The 23,488-nt window shown below is 37.6% G+C and overlaps 3 protein-coding genes across 3 annotated transcripts; 1 reads left to right on the top strand and 2 right to left on the bottom strand.

Moving 5' to 3' along the window:
* Positions 1-956: 956 nt before the first annotated feature.
* On the bottom strand, positions 957-4,765 carry LOC133530021 (DNA polymerase interacting tetratricopeptide repeat-containing, protein of 47 kDa). The gene is made up of 4 exons (XM_061867823.1): positions 4,516-4,765; positions 4,257-4,445; positions 3,237-3,427; positions 957-2,479 (listed from the first exon to the last, which is right to left on the bottom strand). The coding sequence occupies exons 2-4, from the start codon at positions 4,407-4,409 to the stop codon at positions 1,663-1,665; spliced, it is 1,161 nt and encodes a 386-aa protein (XP_061723807.1). The 5' UTR covers positions 4,410-4,445; positions 4,516-4,765; the 3' UTR covers positions 957-1,662.
* A 1,537-nt stretch (positions 4,766-6,302) lies between these two features.
* Positions 6,303-8,345, bottom strand: LOC133530474 (NADH dehydrogenase [ubiquinone] 1 beta subcomplex subunit 9-like). The gene is made up of 3 exons (XM_061868395.1): positions 7,952-8,345; positions 7,565-7,710; positions 6,303-6,572 (listed from the first exon to the last, which is right to left on the bottom strand). Exons 1-3 carry the CDS (start codon positions 8,044-8,046, stop codon positions 6,394-6,396), a joined length of 420 nt encoding a protein of 139 aa, XP_061724379.1. The 5' UTR covers positions 8,047-8,345; the 3' UTR covers positions 6,303-6,393.
* A 133-nt stretch (positions 8,346-8,478) lies between these two features.
* Positions 8,479-22,610, top strand: LOC133530154 (N6-adenosine-methyltransferase catalytic subunit). The gene is made up of 13 exons (XM_061868011.1): positions 8,479-8,971; positions 10,019-10,196; positions 10,754-10,872; positions 11,040-11,131; positions 12,351-12,477; positions 13,921-14,101; positions 14,646-14,731; positions 15,933-16,028; positions 17,055-17,199; positions 18,234-18,381; positions 18,829-18,940; positions 20,501-20,567; positions 21,033-22,610. Exons 1-13 carry the CDS (start codon positions 8,782-8,784, stop codon positions 21,154-21,156), a joined length of 1,665 nt encoding a protein of 554 aa, XP_061723995.1. The 5' UTR covers positions 8,479-8,781; the 3' UTR covers positions 21,157-22,610.
* The last annotated feature ends 878 nt before the right edge of the window (positions 22,611-23,488 follow it).

Below are 23,488 nucleotides of genomic sequence, written 5' to 3'. Positions count from 1 at the left end.
CTTACCATCAGGCGGGCCGTATGCTTGTTTGCCACCGACGTAGTATAAAAAAAGAATAATAATAATAATGTCGTTGGCTATGCATTACGTTAATTTTAATTATACTACTAAATGTAACGTTATATTGTATAGTTGTTTGTTATCCCTAAAATGAATAAATAAAATAAAATGGATAGGCACCATGCCACACCACTCGTATACTTCAATACAAGGACAAAGATCATGCATCATGCAGCCGTGCCGTCCGGAGCGGTCGTGTACCCATATCAACAAGATTACAAGCGGCAGGAACTCGCCGATTTAGACTAGAGTTATTAAATCTAGAATCAAATAAACTAATGAAACACTTAATACTCTAAAAACAATCGAGAAAACTCTAAATAAAGAAGTATTTGTCTATACTTACAATTCCACGTGAGTAAATCGTTTATGTATGGTTTATGTGAATACCGAGAAACTTTACACTGCTTACGTTTTCTAATTTATCGCCAGAACAACATATTCAAATGGTCCCTTTGCCTGACTGAAGACCTCAAGAGCATGGCGCAAGTTTAGCTTGGGTTTAGGGTATTACAGCTAAACCACAAGTCAAATAATTCCAGAGCTCGATTAGCCTTTTCGTTCAGAGCCTCAAGTGATTAGTAGGTATCATCTGCAGAAACTATTAGGCTGATATCTGATATTTCCTTGCTGATGAATTCTATCAGGTCGTTTGTTTCATATGTTTATTTTTAATAGTTTTTGAGTAACGTAGGGGTCAATAGCGGCTCCAAATGGTTCGTGTAATATAACACATCACACGGCCGCTCTTTGGCGCGTCGCCAGTTCTTTTCTTCTGAACTTGGCTCTAGAGAACTCAGTTCACAGGAGTTTTATTTCTTGTATTATATGATAACCATGATACCTATACATTTTTAAGTTTACTAATAACATGAAAATCAATAACACCAAACATATATCTTTTATATAAACATTTTATTAGGTACCAATAAAGTAAATATTTAGGTAATTATTGATGATTCCGGTCTACCTACTAAAAATATTTCGAATGATATCAAAACTCATAAAAAAACTTTTTTGGCAAAATAAACGTATGGATAAATGTATTACAAATAGACTGTAAATATTTTAAAAACTAAGAAATATAGTTTCCTTCCCCATCAAATAAAATTAAAATTTAACGTGTCCAAACTCTTAGTGAACTATTTAATTTCATACAGACGTATAACTATATAGATAGAGAGATTATATCAAACAGCTAGAAATATTTAATTTTTTCAAGTTGTACCTTAGCCTATAATATTCCACATACGGTCTACCAAGACAGACAAAGTGCCAAACATATGTATACACTACCCTAATATATGGGCCATAAGGTCGTGTATACATATTTTTGGCACTTCGATCCTGTAGATATTTTTAGACGTGACTGTACATATTTCTGCGTGGTCTGAAGGCTAGTCCAGACGGGAACAATTTGTCGCCAATCTGTTTAAGTTGTCTGGTCCTGGTCAAATCAGGTGATGCGGATGCAAGAATACCGATTTGTGATGCTAGTATTCGCGTTTGAGGGCATTTTGATCAACCCTCTGGACTGGCCTTGACATCAAGAAATGTCGTATTCTAAGCCCATTTAACCATGAGTCGCTAACTAAGACCAATTTAAGAGAAATATCCCGAAAGGAACTTTTTCTCAACTTGGCTTCCACGAGGCACCACTACAAAGGCCGGAGTCCCACCTTTCACCTCAAAATATTTCATTTTCAATATATCTCCTAAATCCATAGAGATATCTATAATATGTGGAAGCTTATTATAACCTTCTGAATATACATTAATTTTATCTGTTCCATATTTATTCTGAGTGTCCCATGGAGCCGGGAAAACTTTAGCCAACTGAGTTTCTAAAGGAACATCCTCCGGGCAATCTACAATGAAATCCGTCAAGAGATGCTCCGGATAAAAAACCAGTACCGGCCACTGTAGCTTCCCATTCTCCAAATGCACTATATTATCATGAGCTCCAGGCATACTAGGTTCTAACTTAGACAAATCTAGGTCGTCTTCTTCATCGCAGTTAGCAATGCGAATCCCTCGCTCCAAAATCGCTTTGACAACCTCATCTTTTTGTTGCCGCTTGATTTGTTCTAGTTTCTCCTGTTTCCTTTTATCTCTGGCTTGGATGACCATTTTCTTTTTAGTTTTAGCGATGAGTTCAGTAGCTTCTGTGTCACTAGGGTTGTCTTGAACAAGTTTATTGCAATGTTCGAGACATTTTTCGTAGTTAGCTATCTCAAAGGCGCACTTAGCGGCTCTGAGGCGGGCCTTAGTGTGGTCCGGCTTGAGAGACAGAGCTCGCTCGCTGTCAGCGAGGGCTGAACGGTAGTTCTTGAGGTGGTATTGCGCGGCCGCTCGGTTGTTGTATAAAAATGCGTTCATTTCGGCGTCATCGCATTTGACTTTTATGCCTTCTGTGTATCTAAAAATAAATAAAAACAAAATAATTTTCTAAGTTCTGTAAAGTCTGGGGGTCTATTCCTTACCCCTCTGAAAGACATCACTAGATATCGCTATATCTTTATGTATATATAGAACAAAAAAATCTTAAAGAAAATGACTGATCTCTGATGTACAGGATCTCTAATAAACACAGACAAAAGGTTAAGATACCTTAAATACTTTATTATGCAGAATTCAGATGCACGTGTAAAATGCTAATATCAAACAGTATCATCTACAACAATTATGAGGAACAAGTCATACCATAGTTAGCTAAACATGACCTTCAAACCTTCAGGAAAAGAGCGTACTTCCATTTTAAAGGTCGGAAACGCACTTACAACCCCTCTGATGTTGTGGGTGTCTATGGGAGGCGGATAACTGGTTTCAACAAGATCAATATCTACATGCTACTCACTTTATCTCTGATCAGGCAATCTTATAAGGATAAAATAAATATTAAAACATCATAGAAAGTAATAGTCCTCAAGAAGCCTGACGCCCACCTATCCAAAGTGGCCCTCACCTGGAAGATGCCCGGAAAACGGAAACATGGTCACCCTAAATTTACTTGGTGCCGTTCCGTGGAGCAAGAGTTGGGTGTATTGAGGATGGGGTGGGAGGAGGTTACCCAAGCTGCCCAGGACCGGAGTCAGTGGAAGAAAATGGTTCGAGCCCTACACCCCAGCAGGGGGTAACAGGATGGAAAGAAGATAGAAAGTAATAAAATGTCTCACCCAAGTATTGCCAACCGGTAGTTCTTATGACGGAAATTAAAATTCCCATCCTCCTTATAGTTAGTAGCCAGTTCCAGCGCAGTGTTCTCCTCCGGATCATACTTCAGCTTGGCCAAGCCCTCGGCCAGAGCAGATATCTCACCATTCTCTGGTAAGGTCTTCATGAAGAATGGATGCTTGTCCATTTCTTCCTGTATTAATGAAGAAGGCAATATACAGAATATGGTGTGAGCCCTACACCCCAGCATGGGGTAACAGGATGGCAAGAAGAAGTGACCAACAGGAGGGGTTATCACAGCATTTCCCAAACTATTGGTCAAGGGAATATTATATGCATATATAGTGAAATCCAATCCAAACTAACAAAGCAAGGGCTGACTTAGAAAGAGGCGCACTGTGGAAAAGGAGGCTGCATCAGTTGGCCTCGACTGGGCGGGGCTGAAGAAGGACATGCTGGACCATGAAAAATGGAAATTCTAAGAGCCCTATGTCCCTGATGAGGCATAACAGGATACCATCATCATTATAACGTGAAATTGTTCAGGTGGATTGCAGCCCAGCAAACTTTGGGAACCCCTGGGTTATCACATTAGCAGCATAATGAATATTCTATTCCATCTCTGTCAAAACTACTTGGCCAATTTTAATTATTAAGGTTCAATTGTGAATAAATTGTTTTATTACTTTAGAGGCAAGTTTCACACTACCTTTCTATTTACGGTGCCATTTTGAGAAGAAGAAAAAAATTGTTTTTAAAATATTTCTTTCAAATCTTTCTAACAATTGAAGTATTTATTTCTTTGATGCATATGGTGTTGACAAACTTTGCAGTAGAGCCAATGGAAATAGAAATAAAAAGTTTTCGATATATCAAAGATCCGCAAATGCTGTTTTCGGTGGTCACCCGAGTGTTAATATTTTGGATGCCTTCGAAAAGCAGCATACACCTTGCCATCCACCCAGCAAGTAGCAAAATGATATACGGCTTCCCTGTACTGACGCAGGATTATAAAAGCTTACCTCCCATTTGTCCTCAGACCATCCATCAGTGTATCTCTTTCTCTCCAGACTGTTGATAAAATCGTCAAGTTCCTGGTCCATTTTCTGGCACAAAGCCAGCCTCTCCTCATCGGTCATAGGCTTCTTCGGCTCTTGAGAAATTTCTTCAGCCATTTTTAACAGTTATGACTTTCTCTTCACCAGTTAAAACTGAAAAACATGAACTTTAGTTTTAACCAAAAACTTTTTCCAATTTGAAATTTAGTTACAGCGCACTTACGTAGGCAGCTCCTTTGTCCCGGGCAAGTTTATTTTTTTTACTGTATTAATTTATGATGTATTTATTGAAAATGCATTGTAGCGCATGGCACTGATAAAATAAATGCTTGATAAAGTGACGCGAAAATGTACATAGCACAGCACAGTGGAATTGGAATGAAAATCAACGTGAACATGACATTGACAGTGACAGCGCACTGGCAGGAATTTGACAGCTTGGTTGCCAGTTAATAATGCACAACCATAACAACACTGACCGTACAAGTACATTTATCAATTTTTTTTTTAATTTATTAAAGTTCCAATTAGTTTTAAAAAAATCGCAGAGTTCCATGTTTACTTACTGCTAAAGTCATGAATGACTGTTATAGTCAGCAATAATTACTGTTATAGTCTGGCAAACACAACTTGTCAGTCAGTAACAACCATGAAAATTATACTCATCTCTTTTCTTTTAGGTGCCAGTACTAGCGTAAGACAAAGATAGAATGATTCTCTCCGTCTATGTTTGAAATGAGACAGTCCTGGGAGTGAATACTGTATTCTTTGGTCCTGGGCCAAACAATATGACTATATTTCTAAAGTTTTTATTGCTCTTTAATAAAGATCATTACATTGTTCTACTTTTTACCATTATCCAAAATAGAGGAGCACTGTACAAGACACCAGGCTGTTAAATTATTAGAGCTTAAAACAATTTCAAAATGTAATATCTTCAAACACAAATTAAAACTGTTTTTGTTGAGAGGATGTTTTTATACGTGTTTTATACGGTAGATGAAGTGTTTGATTTTGTTTAAGTCTTAAGTATTGTTTCTTTTGTTATTATTTAGTATTTACATGTTGCCGTATTTTTAAAGTGATATTTATTTGTTTACTTGTACGTACCTATACCTACATTTGATAAGATATTTAATATTTATTATATGCTTATAGGAACAAGGAAAATCATATATCTCATTTTTCAGCAAAAAGTGTCACGCAAACGGATAGACTCTGACCACGCTAACTTTGCATAAACTTGGCAGTAAGAATTCATACCACCACCTGACATACAGACCTGACTCCAGATGTTACAACTCCTATATTTTATCGACGGTGTCCATGGTTAAAGCCCTGTGTTTGTAAACAACGGAATTAAAGGTCAAAAGTAACTATTTACGTTACATCTAAGCTCGTTGCTCTACGCGAACTCGGGCGTGCGTACAGACAAAATGAATATAATTGCAAAAATATCGCTGGCAGTATAACGCAGCGGCTTACGTGAGCGAATAAATCGCGAACGCAAAGCGGCGCGACGCTGCGCGGCGTGACAGCCCACGGCATTCGCGTTCGCAACGAGATCGCCCACGTAGGACACTTCCATAGGTATCAAAAGATTGATTCACCCGCGCCGCGCTGCACCGATTCGTGTTCGCGAATTATTCGCTCACGTAAGCCTTTGCATAAGAATGGAGCTGTTGGACCTTTCGTCAAAATCCTATAACAAATATGAATTAAGTATGTAAAGCCCGACCAGAAATATATGATCATTGTCAAGAGGGCGCTGTTATTCTCATGTACAGGGTGACAGTTCAGTTTAGTATAAAAATGTAGTTCTAATGGAATTCCGCAATACGGCAGGATTTTCAACACAGAACTTGGCATCCATATAGATCTCAATTCTTTTGTAGGCGAAGACAACAACGACGCATTATCTTAATTTTATATTGAACTTGGCTGTCATTTCACATTTATGTTTTTGATGGGTCATATATTACTGGTCAGGCTTTATTCTACAAATTCTGTAATAATGTACCAACTAATGTTAATCAAATATATGGAATAAATAAACAGATAAATTCACACAATATGTATTCATAACTAAATCTAACAACATTCAACGTAACAATCCTTTCTTCCAGTACTTAATATACTCCTTTTTTCTGCATTCACGTTTATTGAAATATTGAGGATATTGCGCCTTTTCCAATGGATGCCAGTAGTCCAGGACCCAGTCGGGAGGTTCTATTTCACGCCCATATGCTACTCCTGCTGCTATCCCCTGAGAGTATGGAACTAAAAAAAAATTGAAATAGAAGTTTACTGTAATCCATATGTGCAGGGGCAGTTGGCTTTAAAATGTAAATAAAATATCGATTTAACGTAGATGTAATAAGTAATTGCTCTCTTATAATTTATTAAATGACCGAGCGAAAGCGAAGATCTCCGTTTCAGCAGCCTTATTTGACAGAACGGCCTCCTAGCCTAATCGGTAGTGATAGTATATACCTGCGTATGAAACAGAAGGTTACGGGTTCAAATACTGGTAAGGGCATTTGTCTGTATGTTCATCAATCATCACAGATGTTTGTTCCTGAGTTATGGATGTTTTCTATGTATTTAAATGTTTATCTATCTATTGTATATTATATCTTCGTCTAGTACAGTACCCACAACACAGGCTTTGAGCTTGCTGTGGGGCCAGTTCGTTTTGTATAAAATTGACCCATTTTTTTTTATTCGTTTAAACAAAACAAAATCTCATGACAAGGCTAGGTTGTTCAGCCATTAAGGTTCAGATTGTGTTAATAGAATGTAAGCTAAATTTTCATTTGTTCATATTATGTTTAGCACCTTATTAAAGAATAAGTATATCACTATAATCAGCGATTTAACTCACGAAACTGATAATTAATAAGTACATTTTTAAGTTGGTACTATAAGCAAAGAGAATTTGAAATAGAGGTGGATTGCAAAAGTAAACTTTGTAGCCACAGTAAATTTACTGCCAACATGATTAAGATAAGATAAAGATAGTTTATTATTCAAGTAGGCATATTACAATGCGCTTATGAACGTCAAATAAAGCTACACCGGCTCTAACCCTACACCTGTGACCCGAGAAGATTTAAATCCCCCCTCAATTGGACGTTGATTAAAACTTTTAGAACGCCATTTGACTTTGAACCTTTTTATTTCACTGATATGTGTTAAATTTGTTAAATATCAAAAAGTGGCGCCATCCACTATTTCATATTCTCTTTGCTATAAAGTCAAAGTCAGCTTACATCGGGCCGGTGGTAAAGGATTTTTCTTCTGAAATACTTCATGCTCTCCCACCCACAGTAAGCGCCGTTGCTCTTTCGGGTCACATACAGCCCTGTTCTTATCAAACTCTGCTCTTAAAATAACCTGATGATATCGTATGACAAATCTGAAAACGTGCAACAAAGGAGATGTAGATTATTTTATAAATTAACAACTAAGTAATATACCACTTAAGTGGCGTACTAACAAATTTGAGGGGGGTATGCATACAACATAAGCCTTGCCGTAGGCGGGTGACAATACCAGAGACTGCGTGGAAAGGGAAGAGTCGTGAAATATAAGGAAACCAACATATTCTATGGCTCTTTTCTTTCCGCACAAACTTTAAGCAATACAAACTGACATACTTTGCCACATGATATGACTCAAGTAACCGCATAGCTGTTTTATAAAGAGTCTTCACTTTTTGAGTATGAGTTCGTAATTCCGGCGCAAAAGGCATGTTTGTAATTAATAATCTAAATATTTTACCATAGGAATATAATATACACGAATGTAATAAGTTTACATGAAAGATAATTTAAAAGACGTTTGTAATTTGACATACAACCTTATTATTTTTTAAATCTAAAACCACAGAATTTTATAGTAGAACTTCTTTCAAGCCAGCTTTATCCGGGTTTTGCTCAGGATTTATTCAAATAATTTATATTTAAAGATTGAACTTATATCGCTCACATGTGTATTAGGAACAAATTAGGAACGAAAGCGACACAGCTATAGTCTTTTAAGCCATTTCCGTGCGTAACAGGCATGCTAGTAATAGCATGAAAGCATGCTACTATTGAGCAAATGCATGTGTCTCTAGGTAGGACATGCTACTTTTAAGCATACTTTTTTAGTGGCAAATAGCAAATGCAAACAGCTTATAGCATGCTCAATAAGCATGGTATTGCAGAGAATGTGTAAAAAATAGTACCTTAATAGTACTCTTTGGACTATATCCGCATAGGTGCACATGGCCGTACATTATAAATATCAAACTGTGTCAGAATTTGTTTATTTGTATTTAAGAGTCTTATAGAATATATTAGGAAAATGATTATAATTAAATTGTTTTTTCATATCTCATACGATTTGAATTAAATATTTCGGTGTTTATCATCAAACACAACGAAATCGTCGTATTTTACACAGCATTTAAGTCGCTTTCCTAACATAACCTGTACCCATTAAAATGTCTGATGCCTGGGAAGAGATTCAAGCTGTAAAAAGCAAGAGAAACAGCTTACGGGAGAAGTTGGAGAAGCGTAAGAAGGAGCGGCAGAATATCCTCGGATCATCGCTAGTGAGTAGTGACAAGCCGGAAGGGTCTCCAGGAGGAAAAGAAAAGCCGATTGCCGGCGCTGCTGTTACGAAAAATGAAGGTACGTTTATTGTCTTCTCTATATTTTGACCCATTATCCACCCATTAGCCTCTGTGTGAACCCACAGAGGCTCCACGCAGCGATATCGCAAGTCCTTTTGCTTACTTGTTGAACCTAACATTACCATATAGACATAGAAAACATAAAAGATGCTTAAAAAGCCTGTAGCAACTCCTAAACTTCTACGTTAGTAAAAAAACACCGAGATATCAAGCAAAGCGGACCAAACTACAGATACTGTAAAAAGTATATAATATTTCCTCGTATCAAAACAGTAGTTTTAAATTTATAGTCAAATTTGATGCTTTTTAAACAAGGTAAGCACCCAATATAGTAAGCTAGAGGATTATTTATTATTTTATTTATACACTAGCCGATTTTAGAGCTGATGGATGTATATTACAGCACTTGTGTTTATTTTGTACTTTTCTATCTATCCAACAGAACAACACATAAACACTTAAAGATGTTGGAGGTCTAATATGTTTTGATGAAATGTGTCTGGAACAAGGCACTGCAAATTGACATGACATATCTGCATTCTACAAATGTATGTGTTTAAAAATATAAAGTTGTATTCAGGGACCATAATTTTATATCCACAACACAATTTTTGTGAGCTGAACATAAACTCACAATCAGCTACAGGTTTCATCACAAAACAATACAGCAGTAGAATCTGCAACAGGCTTTGTCAACTTACTTACTCTAAAAGTATACATTAAAAAAACCCTATATATTAAAAAGACCCTCTAACTCGCTGCCAGCAGGCAGTGTGCCCAGCAGGCCACATTTCCCCTTGGCATCCACCAAATGCGATGCCAAATCCTTATATAAACAAAGATCGCTGGGCCTCCATGGTCTATCGACCACACACACACATTGTAACAATATCATTCTGGCATTACCACTATCTGATCAGGTCAGGATGATGTGCAAACTATTTAGAAATAATTTAGGTAGTAGTATTAATAATAGAACAACAATAGGGTCTTGGATTTTCTGAATTAAAATAAGAAAGGGGTTAAGTATTGATAAACATTCCAGATAAGCCAAAAGTCATAGTCCCATCAGCATCCCTAGAGGTGCGTCTGCTGCAAGTGCTGTCAGACATGCAGCTGCAGCTGCCTGCAACAGCCAGTGCCCTCTTGCCTGGGCTTGGCGATGTGGATACTGAAATTGTTGCCAGCTTGCTGCAGAAGTTTGCTACTCAGAAACTTATCACGTAAGTGATGTTATAGTAGTAGTTCCGTCAGCCTCCCTGGAGGTGCGTCTGCTGCAACTCAGACATGCAGGTCCCACTTACAGGTTCTGAATAAGGCGGGTACACACAGAGCGAGCGAGCGAGCGAGCACGTATGTGCGAGGCAATTTCTTCACACACAAAACGGTCAGTGTAGACGTGCCTCGGTCGAGGTCGAGGAAATTGCCTCACGCGTATGCTTGCTCTGTGTGGACCCGCCTATTGACTGTGAATGAAAGATGAAGAAGTTACATGAAAAATTAAAAAAAAATTGTGAGCACTAGTGTAAACTATTATTAAAGATTTTTTTAAGCGATTCTATGTACGGTCACGTCTGAAAATATCGATACGAAAAAAGTGCCAAAAATATGTAATTATACACGACTTTATTGCCCATATATTATGGTACTTTATACATATTTTTGGCACATTTTTCTTATCGATATTTTCAGACGTGACTGTAACACTATTTGTTAGGTTATTGAAATTTTTATTAAGGGTTCATGATATTTTTATTTTTCAAATTGTGCATTTTTACAGTATCAGGGAAAGACCAGAAGGCAGTACCGATGTGGGCATTGAAGTGGTCAGCGCCGAGTCGGTACGGCTTGCCGCTGTGCTTGCGGCACTGATGGAGGAAACCTCCAATAAGAGGAAAGGTAAGATTTGTGTTCCATACCTAAAGAATACCAATTGTATAACTTAAAATAAGTTTTGTTACTGAACTATTTTGAAATTGAAGAATAATAATTAGCAATGCATATTGCTATTGTAGGAAGTCCATCTATTTCAGTAAGTTCATATAACTGACTGTTTATTTGTACAGGAGAAGAGACCCCCGATGAGGGAACTAAAGTCAAACAGGCAAAGAATGCTACAGAAGAAAAGAAGGTCACTAAGAAAGACACGGATTTGATGGTATGAAGATACTTTATTCATTATGTAAAATTCATTTAAGTTTTATACTGAGTAATATTCATTATATTCGCATATTGACTAGAATTTTAAGCTTAAGCCCTTTCCTCCTCGCTCAAATGCATTTGAGGCCCTACATAAATAAATTAATAGTCTAAAAAACACTAGAAAAACACGCTTTTATAAATGTGAAACCTGATCGTGTTCAAAGTCCATTACGAGACCTTTCTCACAAGTGCAAACACGACTATGATACGATATTCCATCATGGAATGCCAGTGCCTATCTTCCGGCTTCATCATCAGACCTTGAAACCTAATCGTGGTCAAAGTTCATTAAAAGACTTTTCTATGAAATCCAAACACAGCTATGATACGGTGTTCCATCATGAAGTTCCAGTTCATATCTTCCGACTTCATCATCATATCAGTTCGACAGTACCATATTATTGTATTGTCATCAGAACTACATACAGCTGCTAATTTTCATGATGCTACGATCCTTGGAAGATGGTTAAATTAGTTACCTTAGATTCCATTACATAGTTAGTTACATACAGGTCGACCTAATAAAAGCGTGTTTTACGACCTAATAAAAATATTTTTCCTCAACACCCAACCCTCCTTGAATTCACGACTCTCCCAAACCAAGATCCTTGATCTGCCACTGATACTATCCCATTTTTATTACTTTCTTAGTTTTTGAAGGCCGGTGCCAAACCAACAAAAACATTATTTGCTGCAAAAAATGTTTGTGGACAATCTTACACAAATCGACCTAGCCCCAAACTAAGCAAAGAAATACAAGTAGTGAGTAGTGCATGAACTAGTAATGAGTAAACTATATCTATTTTATGCAAGTGAGTACAGCATTCTTCATTGCCTAAAATTTTGGTTTGGCACCGACTTCTAAAACTTAGTAATTAGCCGGATGGTTATTAATTCAATGAAATGCTTCGGGACTAATTGCACCAAAGAAATTCAAAAGTCGAAAATTAGTGTCAAAGCCATAACATCTCTTCGTTAAAATCACAGTTGCAAAGTGTACAGCGCACTCGAAACGCTTGCGTGTTTATTTTTCATTAAAATGTTAGGCATCCAATGAAATTGCATTATTTTATTATAAATTATAAACTTTTTATTTCAGAAAGTAGAGGTATACTTACCTACTATTTTTTATTCATCAGACAAAACATATTTTATTTTACATTTGGTTGTTACAGTCATTACTAGCAATGCCCTCCAGCCGAGAGAAAGCCGTGAAGCGAGTGGGAGAGGAAATCATGGATCTTCTCAGCAAACCTACTGCTAAGGAGAAATCCCTGGCTGACAAGTTCAAGAGTCAAGGAGGTTATTTTGATAATTTTTCTCAAGTTTATTAGTTCACTCTCTATTGAACCAGATTAGGTACAAATTCGAATAGAATAATATTTATTCAGGCAACACATCATTAGTCATTACACTACAAAATGGATAACAAAATTGTGAAAGAAGAAGTAGGTGGCGGAAGATTATTCCAGAACTTCGTAGCGGCATAACGAAAAGTGCCACAAAATGTAGCGGTATTGTGCCTTGGGCAAATCAGTCGGGGAAGACGTCTGATTTGACGCTGATAGAATAATATTTGATCCTTTAGGGCGGTGGTGAGATTTGATCCTCATTTAGTCTTAATACTTTTCCCCAGTTGCTAAAAGCCAAGGCTCCACTATTGGATACGACATTATAGGGTACTTGCCTGCTGTTCAAATCAGTTTTGTTTTTTCGAACTGTCAAAGCGATTAGCAACTATGGAATTTATATGACAACTGCACAAGTTACGTCACGGTCAAGTCATCTACTTTTTTTTAGTTTTTTTTAGTAGTAAATTGTGTCAAAAAATAACTGCTGTCTACGATTTTCTAATAATTATCTGATACTTTATTCGTGCATTATGTGAAATAATTTAAATACCGACAACATCCCTATTAGCACAAGGACTGGTTTTATGAGCCTACGAACAAACACATTATGAATTAAGGTTTTTGGTATTAGTCTGGTTTCCTTAAAGTTTTTTTTTTACCAAAAAATAAACTATAATTAGACTTAAATCGACCGGGATATTGACAGTTGTGGGTAACGGTAGTCACGGGTAACTGGAGATAGCGCGCTATAGCGGATGGGTGTCAAAGTTGTGTAGACCTCGCTCGGTCTACCCTCATTCGTGCGCGTCAGCTGCGTTCGCTTTCAACGTTGCCACTGGCCGCGTTCACACTTGTTGGTCTATCCAAGCACACTATACTCACAGTGTCACTATGTGTAGATTCGGATATCATTGGTTTTTTACACAAACAAATGAATGTGAATCATTCAAAACTGTTATCAAATTATATTTTTCCGTGCTACTATCCAACAGCAGCGGGCACAGGCAGCGTGGCGTGCCTGCCACTAGTATAAATAATAATAATAAATATTACTGTGGGACTTAGTCAATTTGTGTAATAATGTCCTATAATATTTATTTATTTATTTATTTATTATAGGACATTATTACAAAAATTGACTAAGTCCCATAGTAAGCTCAATAAGGCTTGTGTTGTAGATACCTAGACAACGATATATATAATATATTATAATTATAAATACTTAAATACATAGAAACACCCATGACTCAGAAACAAATATCCGTGTTCATCACACAAATATATGCTCTTACCAGGATTTGAACCCGGGACCATCAGCTTCATAGGCAGGGTCACTACCCACTAGGCCAGACCGGTCGTCAAACACAGTATAACACCGTCTTTTATTATTCAGGCGCACAAGTAATGGAGTTCTGCCCGCACGGCACCCGCGCCGAGTGCGCACGCGCCACCTCCCAACGACAAGATGGCGCCTGTAAGAAACTGCACTTCAAGAAGATCATACAAGCACACACTGATGAATCCCTCGGTGATTGTTCCTTCCTAAACACCTGCTTTCATATGGATAGCTGCAAGTAAGTCCACAGATAATGTATGTATGTGGTGATTTGATTTGATTTACGTTCTCTGGAGTCTGGGCGGAAAGAATGAAATGTATGGGATTCTAGTATGAAATTTAATTTAAATTTTAATGAAATTATGAAATCAGTCAGACATGTTACACATTAGGATACTACTTCATTCGGATTAATTGAAATGTTTGGTTTGGGCCTTGGCTATGATTGAGCTCATATCTGAGTTTCTTTTTTTTTTGTCATTCTTTTTGTGACCTTGTTTGCCAGTTTTGTGTTATTTCTGGTCAAGATCACGACCCTTCAGTCCTTATAGGAGAAAAAAAAGTGTCCCGGAATTTTCATACATTCATCAAACTTTTTAAATGGTAACACAATAGAAAAAAAACTCATTTTTAACCCATTAGGATCGAAAGAACTCGTGGTTCTGAATAGAAATAACAAAATTTATGAAAAAATACAAAATTAATGAAATGGTATTTTTTTACAAACGCTCATCTGCCCAACTTGTCTTGATTTACAATTCAATTGGCTGTTCCTTTTTCAGATATGTTCATTACGAGGTAGACAACACGGACCCAAACGCTACCGTGGCCAAAATCACCGACACGGCTCAAAAGAATTCACAGAATGGTATGCTTATCTTTAAATTATGATGAGAGTTACCAGTAACTAAAAAAATAATTATACCATACAAGGTGTTCAAAAGTGTAGAAAAGTGCACTTGAAGGCTGCGTTTCCACCAGAGGATGGGTGGATGCGTAACGAGGGATGTGTTAAGAATCAATAGAATCACTTAATTTACCTATCCTCGCTCAGCGAAACTCTATTCTAGTTTACTATTGGTCATGACCAATCGCCTCCCGGGCGAAATCTCATATAGTGGTTAAGGACTATGTAATATGTATGACGAACCCTCGTGGACGTCAGCTGCCGCTCTGTTGGTGGATTGAGGAATGGCAGTCACCGAAACACGTAAAAAAAATTGTCATCGCCTCCCGTTTGATACTTTGTCAGATGATAGTTCAGTTAATTAAAAAAATCGACTGACGAATTGTATCGCGGCGGTAAGAACGTCAGCTGGTTGCATGAACATGTAAAAAATAAGCGCTTTACCTTTTTATGATAGTAATAAAAAATTATGAAACTTTGCATGTAGCATTCCATCAGGCGTTCCAAATAAACGGTGGAAGGTGGGGTGGTGGTCACGGCCGGGAAATTCACCCTTATAACCGACCCGACACAAAAATTAAAAGGGTTCGATCTCCCTCGCAAACTTTGGTGTCGCCTGAACAGATTGAGGACTGGGCATGGCTGTTGCAACTCTCTTACCTACAAATGGGGCTGGAATGTTTCTCCACTCTGCGAGTGCGGTGAGGAAGAGCAGACAACTGAACATATCATTGTATTTGTATTTATATTCGGGACCTGCTGAAGATTTGGTCTCCGTCAATCCTGACCTGATTACCTGGCTTGACAACCTCAAGGCCATACTTTGATTTTCCTTCAACTGTGCATGCCATACGATTAATAATAATAATAATAAACGGTTACGCTATTTACACATTATACATACTTTGCGGACATAAAGTGGTAACGCCTATTTTTGACATGTTCATGTCATCAACTGACGGTCTTTCCACCTCGATACAACCGGCTGACTGTTTTTTAATTCATGATAGCATCTAAACTATCATATTTATGACAAAGTATCAGGCGGGAGGCGATGGCCCGCGATCTATTCGCTCTCGCTACACATCGTCGCATATCTGGTCTGGTGGAAACGCAGCTCAACAGTAAGCTCATTTCCATTATTTATATTTGTACTTTTCAGGTGTGCAGGTGGCGCCCAAACCTGACGGAGTGTTGACGTTGACGCCCCCACAGTGGATACAGTGCGACCTGCGTTATCTAGACATGACGTTTTTAGGTAGTAATAGGCTAGGCAAGTTTTATTAATGGTCCCAGTCGATTAGGTTTATTTTGAGGATCAAATGTCTATATGGGACCCATTGCGTTGAAGCAATACAAAAGTCACAAATGACAGTCAAAGTTTGACAAACGCACTTCTGACGAAACACTCTTAACATAAAAACTTTTTACAAAAAAGGTAAACCGACTTCAAAAAGGATAAAATAAAGTATTATCCTTTTTTAGGGTTCCGTAGTCAACTAGGAACCCTTATAGTTTCGCCATGTCCATCTGTCTGTCTGTCTGAGGCTTTGCTCCGTGGTCGTTAGTGCTAGAAAGCTGAAATTTGGCATGGATATATAAATCAATAAAGCCGACAAAGTCGTACAATAAAATCTAAAAAAATATTTTTTCTTGGGGTACCTCCTCTACACGTAAAGTGGGGGTGAACATTTTTTTGCTTCAACCCTACAGTGTGGGATATCGTTGGAAAGGTCTTTCAAAACTAATAAGGGTCTTCAATAAACATTTTTTGATAAAGTGAATATATTCGCAGATAATGGCTCCGAAAGAAAAAAAAATGTGTCCCGTCCCCCCCCTCTAACTTTTGAACCATAGGTCAAAAATTAGAAAAAAATCGTGAAAGTAAAGCTTAAGAAAGACATTAAATGAAAACTATAGCGGACATGATCAGTTTAGCTGTTTTTGAGTTATGAAAAAAGTTTTCCCTTCATAGTAAAAAAACGTACATCCACAGTTCATCCCTTGGTTAACAATCTACTATACTTTAAGCTCCAGTTTAGCTTATTGTGACGGAAGAGTAACTACGGAACCTACACTGAGCATAGCCCGATAAGCTCTTCGCCGGCTTTTATTAAGTCTATGAGTTACCAACTGATATGTTTGAAGTCGGTGCCAAGCCCAATAGTAACAATAATCTCAAGTCAAATATAATCAGCTTTATGTCTAAATGCTTATATCAACTTTTGGATGACCGGAACTTGTTTACAAATTGAAAATCTACAAAATATAATATTTCTCGCAGGAAAATTCGCAGTGATAATGGCGGACCCGCCGTGGGACATCCACATGGAATTGCCGTACGGGACCATGTCGGACGACGAGATGCGGTGTCTGGGAGTGCCACAACTGCAGGACAAGGGCCTTATATTTCTATGGGTCACTGGCAGGTAACTGGGTCCACTAGAGACTGTCTTCGAAGAAAGTAATTATTATCAACGTCATATGTATCTAAAGCAAAAGTTTTTTGATTGTACTCGTATCTGTAAAGTCTAAGAATAAAACATTTCTGCGAACGATGCTATTAAGCTTAAAATAAATTTAAAAGTGCAAAAATTGAGAGACTTGAACTCACAGTTCTGGATAGATACTCCAGCGCTCTGCCAACTGAGCTACCAAGACCTCATCCATAGCCAGCAAATTTTCCCACCATATGGGTCTAGGGGACTCTAACGACATCTGCCGTCAGAACGTTACACTTAAACGGCTACCGGAGTTCCAAGTCATATTGGAAATTCACCAGTTACGATGTGCTACCCATAAATTTGCTGGTTATAGATGAGGTCTTGGTGGTCTATACAACGCCATTTACATTAGCTGTCAAATTAAAAACATGCGGATTTTTTTTTTATCATGGGACATTATTACACAAATTGACTAAGTCCCACAGTAAGCTAGTGTAAGTAATGAATCTTTAGTCTGAAATCAATAATCCAAGATTTAAGAAATGTGAGGAGTGTTTCTCTATAGTGTGTTTTAGGTTTTTTAGTACAGCCAAAGTAGCCAAATATATCGGTACGTTACTTCAACAAATAGGCCCTTTTACACGTCAACATGGGATTTACATACAAGCAAAAACAAGCACATCAACAATTATAAAATACAATTCTTTGAAACGCATACGCATCTTTGATTCTATGGTAACAAAGGTGTGTTATGACTTACGATGTATACACTTAACATTTGGTACTTAACCTGTTCGCCGCCACGTCAATGAAGTAATAAAGTGTCATCAACGTCACGTCAAAAATTGCACGTATACAAACCTGAACAAAACCTCGACTTGATATGAAGTCGTGGCGTGTGGGGCACGAAATGTACTGACTTTATGTCAAGTCAATGACGGCCAAAAGGTTTAATCTTAACTGTAGAAGTTAGAGGTCAATTCAATTCTTCTAAAATGTCAATTATTCTATCTTTTCAGAGCTATGGAGCTGGGTCGCGAATGCCTTAAACTCTGGGGCTACGAACGCGTAGACGAACTAATCTGGGTGAAGACCAACCAGCTACAGAGGATCATACGAACGGGACGCACGGGCCATTGGCTCAACCACGGCAAGGAGCACTGTCTAGTGAGTGTGATCCTACTATAGTCTGCACTGTTATACTATGTGTTTGTCTGTCTGTACTGTTGGGTATACGAACGGATCAGAGGAACAACCAGCTACAGAGGATCATACGAACGGGACGCACGGGCCATTGGCTCAACCACGGCTATGTTGCTTATGTCCATGGGCGGCGATGACTGCTTCCCATCAGGAGGCTCGTCTGCTCGTTTGCAGCCTATTACATAAAAAAAAGGAGCACCGTCTAGTGAGTGGTAAACAAGCTACAGAGGATCATACGTGCCAGACGTACAGGGCACTGGCTGAACCACAGCAAGGAGCACTGTCTAGTGAGTGTGATCACTTACTTAATATATAATAAATACCGTTTGGGCTCACACCGAGACCACAGAGGCCAATGCGAATCGTTACCAAAAGTTATTAAATTTTTATTGAACATTTTTTTGTACACAGGTAGGAATGAAAGGAGACCCGGACAACCTGAACCGCGGGCTGGACTGTGACGTCATCGTCGCCGAAGTCAGAGCCACGAGCCACAAGCCCGACGAGATATACGGCATTATTGGTGAGTTAACCTTGTGCGTTCTGCCTCTGAAGCCGATGGTCTCGGGTTCGAATCTCGGTATGGGCATTTATTTGTATATAATAAATAAATAAATATTATAGGACATTATTACACAAATTGACTAAGTCCCACACAGTGGACAACGATATATATAATATATAAATATTTATAAATACTTAAATACATAGAAAACACCCATGACTCAGGAACAAATATCCATGCTCATCACACGAATAAATGCCCTAAACTAACACATAAGTAAATAAGTATATAAGTATGTGTGTATATACGTATGTATTTATCTATTTAAGTATGTATGTAGTCGCCTAGTACCCATAGTACAAGCTTTGCTTAGTTAAGGGCTGGATCGATCTGTGTAATGGTTGTCTCCAAATATAAAAAAGTTACTTTATTTTTTTTTTGTCACACACTTCTATTGCTGTCTGTACTTGTTCTCATGTGTATGTCCATCAAGTACTTCTCGACACCTTTCTAATGAGCATATACTTGATGAGTTTGTGTTTTTCCAACGAGGAGTTCCTTTGGATACCTTCCTGCATCATTAGATTAGCTCTACATGTTATATTATAATTACGGAAGTATTGTACGTTTTAACTGAATCAGATATCAGAAGTGGTTCAAATTTCAGTTACAAGATTTTAAGGGTCCCCAGCTAGATCGGTTCTCAATTTCATCATTTTAAAATGACTAGCTAGATTGCTCTAAAAATTTGTATTACAATAGGATAAGGTATACCTATGCCTGTAATTAGTTTATGTAGCTTCAGATACCATAGTTCAAAAATAAAGCGAATTTAAATTTTTCATACAAAATTTGTTTTTGCTCTATTTAGTTTGTTTTATAAACTAGAGCTATATAAACTTATCACAGGGCTAGATATACCTCATGTCATTATATGTGCAAAGTTTCATTACAATCCAACACTTAGTTTTAAAATGAGAACGACACTCCGTTTGTATGTATATGTATGTATGTACATATATACTTTATTGTACATAGAAATAAAAAACACGAAAAACACAGTTACAGAGTAAATTAAATACAACAAAGGCGAACTTATCCCTGTATGGGATCTCTTCCGTTTGCATGGGAAGGTGAAATTCGGCCGTTTGCCGGGAACTCGTAAGCACTCATGTAGGTATACAAATATATAGTGAAGCTGAAAGTGTGTAATAAAAAAGTTTTTGGCAAAAATTTCATTTTTGTTACAAGCTCGCTGACTACTTTATTTTAGACAGGCGACTAAAACTCATCGAGCTAATTCTAAAAACCCCAAACACAATTAGGTTGCGTTGTTTTATCACAGAGTTCCTATGGCCACTTCCTGTCTCCATCATCAGATCAGCTCGATGGTACCTTGCACTGCACTTGCGATGGTGCATTGTCACCCGACTTACATATGCATGCAATATTTCAGCTCAATCAAATTTAACTTGCAAGATTTGATTACAAACCGACAGACAACGGGACAGGGACAGGTGAAACTAAATAGAAGCTTGTAAAAAGAAATCGTTTTTTGAATTTTTACTTGTGTTACAGAGAGGCTAAGTCCCGGTACGAGAAAAATCGAGCTATTCGGGCGACCACACAACGTGCAACCCAACTGGTAAGTCAAGTTTAAGTTTCCGATATAGACCAAAAGTTGGCAGCACCTGCAACGCCCAAGAGGGTGTGCATTATGTGCATTTCATCTATATAATATAGAGGCTTCTACTTATTAGCGTAATGTCAAGTTTATCTTCCTGATGTAGCCCATAAGATGTCAGGACCTTCAACGTGCACGGTCTCAATAATTCAAATTTCAACGAGTAGTTTTTGAGTTTACAATAGTTCATTGTGCAAGGAGCGGGGTAAGTGAAATTTTGGAAACGAGGGAATTAAAGAAGGAAGGAAGGGAAGTTTGCAATATTCTTACTCCGAAGTTACACACAATGTTTTTCATCACACTTGCTCGAAAAAGATGTTATTTCAGGCGGGTGTACTGAAGCACAACGGCCTATGTTGTTCCCGCGGGAATTATGGATTCTGTCACTAATTCATACAGAAATGTAATAAAAACTTGCTTGCGCAGGATAACACTAGGCAACCAAGTGGACGGAGTGCGGCTGGTGGACTCCGAGCTGATCGCGGCCTTCAAGAAGCGGTACCCCGACGGGAACTGCATGGCGCCGCCGCCTCCGGAGACCCTGGCTTAACTGACTCTAGTGTTGTTGGGTGTGTGTGTAAATAGACTGTGTGGACCCACAGAGCGAGCATACGCGCGAAGCAATTTCCTCACGCACGAAGCGGCCAGTATGCTCGCTCTGTGTTATTACTTCGCCCAGCCCCCTCTTAGTTTAAGAGGGTACACCGCGGCCGAAATCGCCCTTTCATACAAACGGAGTCCTCATTTTCGTCTCTGATCTCTCTAACACCTATAAACGAGCAATTTTTGTATATATTTATATATTTCGGGGATCTCTGACACGGCTCTAACGATTTCGTTGAAATTTGCTATATGCGGGTTTTTGGGGGCGAAAAATCGATCTATCTTTTTTTAAATAACTATTCAAGGTCTTAGCCAATTGACAGCCTCTTAAGCCTGACACAGACGAAGCGATAATAAAAATTAGTTTTTCCAAGTAGGCATATTACGATGCGCTTATGAACGTCAAATAAAGCTACGCCGGCTCTAACCCTACACCTGTGACCCGAGAAGATTTAAATCCCTCCTAAATTGTAGGAGGGTATCCCAATATGGAACCGGCAAGAAACTCAGCAATATATATTAATATACCGTAAGATACAGACAGCTATTTAATAGTATAGCTAAGCACAACACAAGCCAACGATACTAAAATATATATAGCTGTCTGTCTAGCCTACCTACATTGTGAAAGAGACGAAATATACCAAAATACATATAAGATGCCTTGTTATAAGATATCGTAAGATACCAAAATATATATTATAGCTTCGTGTGTGGACTCTGTCAAATGTCACGTAAAATATATCGTAAGGTGCCTTGCTATAGTAAACACTCCTATAATGGAATAGGCACCAGTAATAGAATGGTATTTGGTATAGACAAATCCTGTAAAACAAGTATTTACCATCAGTTTTTAATCGCTGGCAACATTTTACCATAAACAAGAGCCAAAGAGCTGCTTATGTTTAATTTTTCATTGATATTTGTTATTTTGAAAATGAATGGCGCCATACACTCCATGACTGGAGCAAAAAAAAACACAATTTTAATTGGTTAATAATATTGAAACCAATTGCGGTAGCTTTCATTAAATACATAGAAAACATAAAGGACGAATTGGACCTTCAACTTTTAAAGCGTAAAGCGGTAGAAATTTTGCAGATGTCGGTGAAATATCAAAAACACTCCAAATTTTCTCTTAAATGTTCCATGATTGGTGCTGTTAACATATAAGATATATTTTGGTACCTATATTATCGCTCCGTCTGTGACGATCTTTAAGTGAGGTAAGAAACCTTGAGTTATAGTAAATTGTAAGCTTTAAAGTCGTAGCGCCAAGACAATTTGTCTTATCATAAAATGTACATATTAGCTAAGTTGTTATGAATTTTATAAGTGTAAATGTAAGTAAGTATACAATTAAAATAATTCAATTGTTTCAATAAATTATTGTGAATTTTATTCGATATTTATTTACTTATCCCGTTTTGTGTCAGGCCCTATTTACACATTAATTAGTGCTATGTGCGAGTTCATACGTTTGCCACTTGCGTTAAGGTAAAACTAAAAATAAAAAATAAAATAAAATATTTATTTTCAGGCAACTATGGCCCATATATACACAACACAAACTAAGTTACTCTGAACCATTTTTAGGGTTCCGTAGCCAAATGGCAAAAAACGGAACCCTTATAGATTCGTCATGTCCGTCTGTCTGTCCGTTTATGTCACAGCCACTTTTTTCCGAAACTATAAGAGCCATACTGTTCAAACTTGGTAAGTAGATGTATTCTTTGAACCGCATTAAGATTTTCACTCAAAAATAGAAAAAAAAACAATAAATTTTGGGGGTTCCCCATACTTAGAACTGAAACTCGAAAAATCTTTTTCATCAAACCCATACGTGTTGGGTATCTATGGATAGGTCTTCAAAAGCGGCCAAGTGCGAGTCGGACTCGCGCATGAAGGGTTCCGTATAATTTAAGACGTATTAAAAATAAATCTTCTTACTAGATCTTGTTCAACATTTTACCACTTTGGACACACATTTTACCACTTTGGAAGTGTCTCTCGCGCAAACTATTCAGTTTAGAAAAAAATGATATTAGGAACCTAAATATCATTTTTGAAGACCTATCCATAGATACCCCACACGTATATGTTAGATGAAAAAAATTTTTTTGAATTTTATGACGTATTAAAAAAAAACTACTCACTAGATCTCGTTCAAACCAATTTTCAGTGGAAGTTTGCATGGTAATGTATATCATATATATTTTTTTAGATTTTTCATTCTGTTATTTTAGAAGTTACAGGGGGGGACACACTTTTTTTCACTT

The sequence above is a fragment of the Cydia pomonella genome, chromosome 22 (genome assembly GCF_033807575.1).
Source record: "Cydia pomonella isolate Wapato2018A chromosome 22, ilCydPomo1, whole genome shotgun sequence".
Lineage (NCBI taxonomy): Eukaryota > Metazoa > Arthropoda > Insecta > Lepidoptera > Tortricidae > Cydia > Cydia pomonella.
This window is presented reverse-complemented; position numbering and strand designations above follow the sequence as displayed.

Coding starts and splice junctions, on each gene's coding strand:
- LOC133530474 (XM_061868395.1), bottom strand. CDS start 8,046: ATGCCTTTTGCGCCGGAATTACGAACTCATACTCAAAAAGTGAAGACT. Junction 7,711..7,951: donor GAGTCATATCATGTGGCAAA/GTATGTCAGTTT, acceptor GCACGTTTTCAG/ATTTGTCATACGATATCATC. Junction 6,573..7,564: donor TCCTTTACCACCGGCCCGAT/GTAAGCTGACTT, acceptor ATTTTTTTTTAG/TTCCATACTCTCAGGGGATA.
- LOC133530154 (XM_061868011.1), top strand. CDS start 8,782: ATGTCTGATGCCTGGGAAGAGATTCAAGCTGTAAAAAGCAAGAGAAAC. Junction 11,132..12,350: donor AGAAAGACACGGATTTGATG/GTATGAAGATAC, acceptor TGGTTGTTACAG/TCATTACTAGCAATGCCCTC. Junction 16,029..17,054: donor TCTAGACATGACGTTTTTAG/GTAGTAATAGGC, acceptor TATTTCTCGCAG/GAAAATTCGCAGTGATAATG.
- LOC133530021 (XM_061867823.1), bottom strand. CDS start 4,409: ATGGCTGAAGAAATTTCTCAAGAGCCGAAGAAGCCTATGACCGATGAG. Junction 3,428..4,256: donor GGTCTGAGGACAAATGGGAG/GTAAGCTTTTAT, acceptor TCATTAATACAG/GAAGAAATGGACAAGCATCC. Junction 2,480..3,236: donor TACCGGTTGGCAATACTTGG/GTGAGACATTTT, acceptor ATTTATTTTTAG/ATACACAGAAGGCATAAAAG.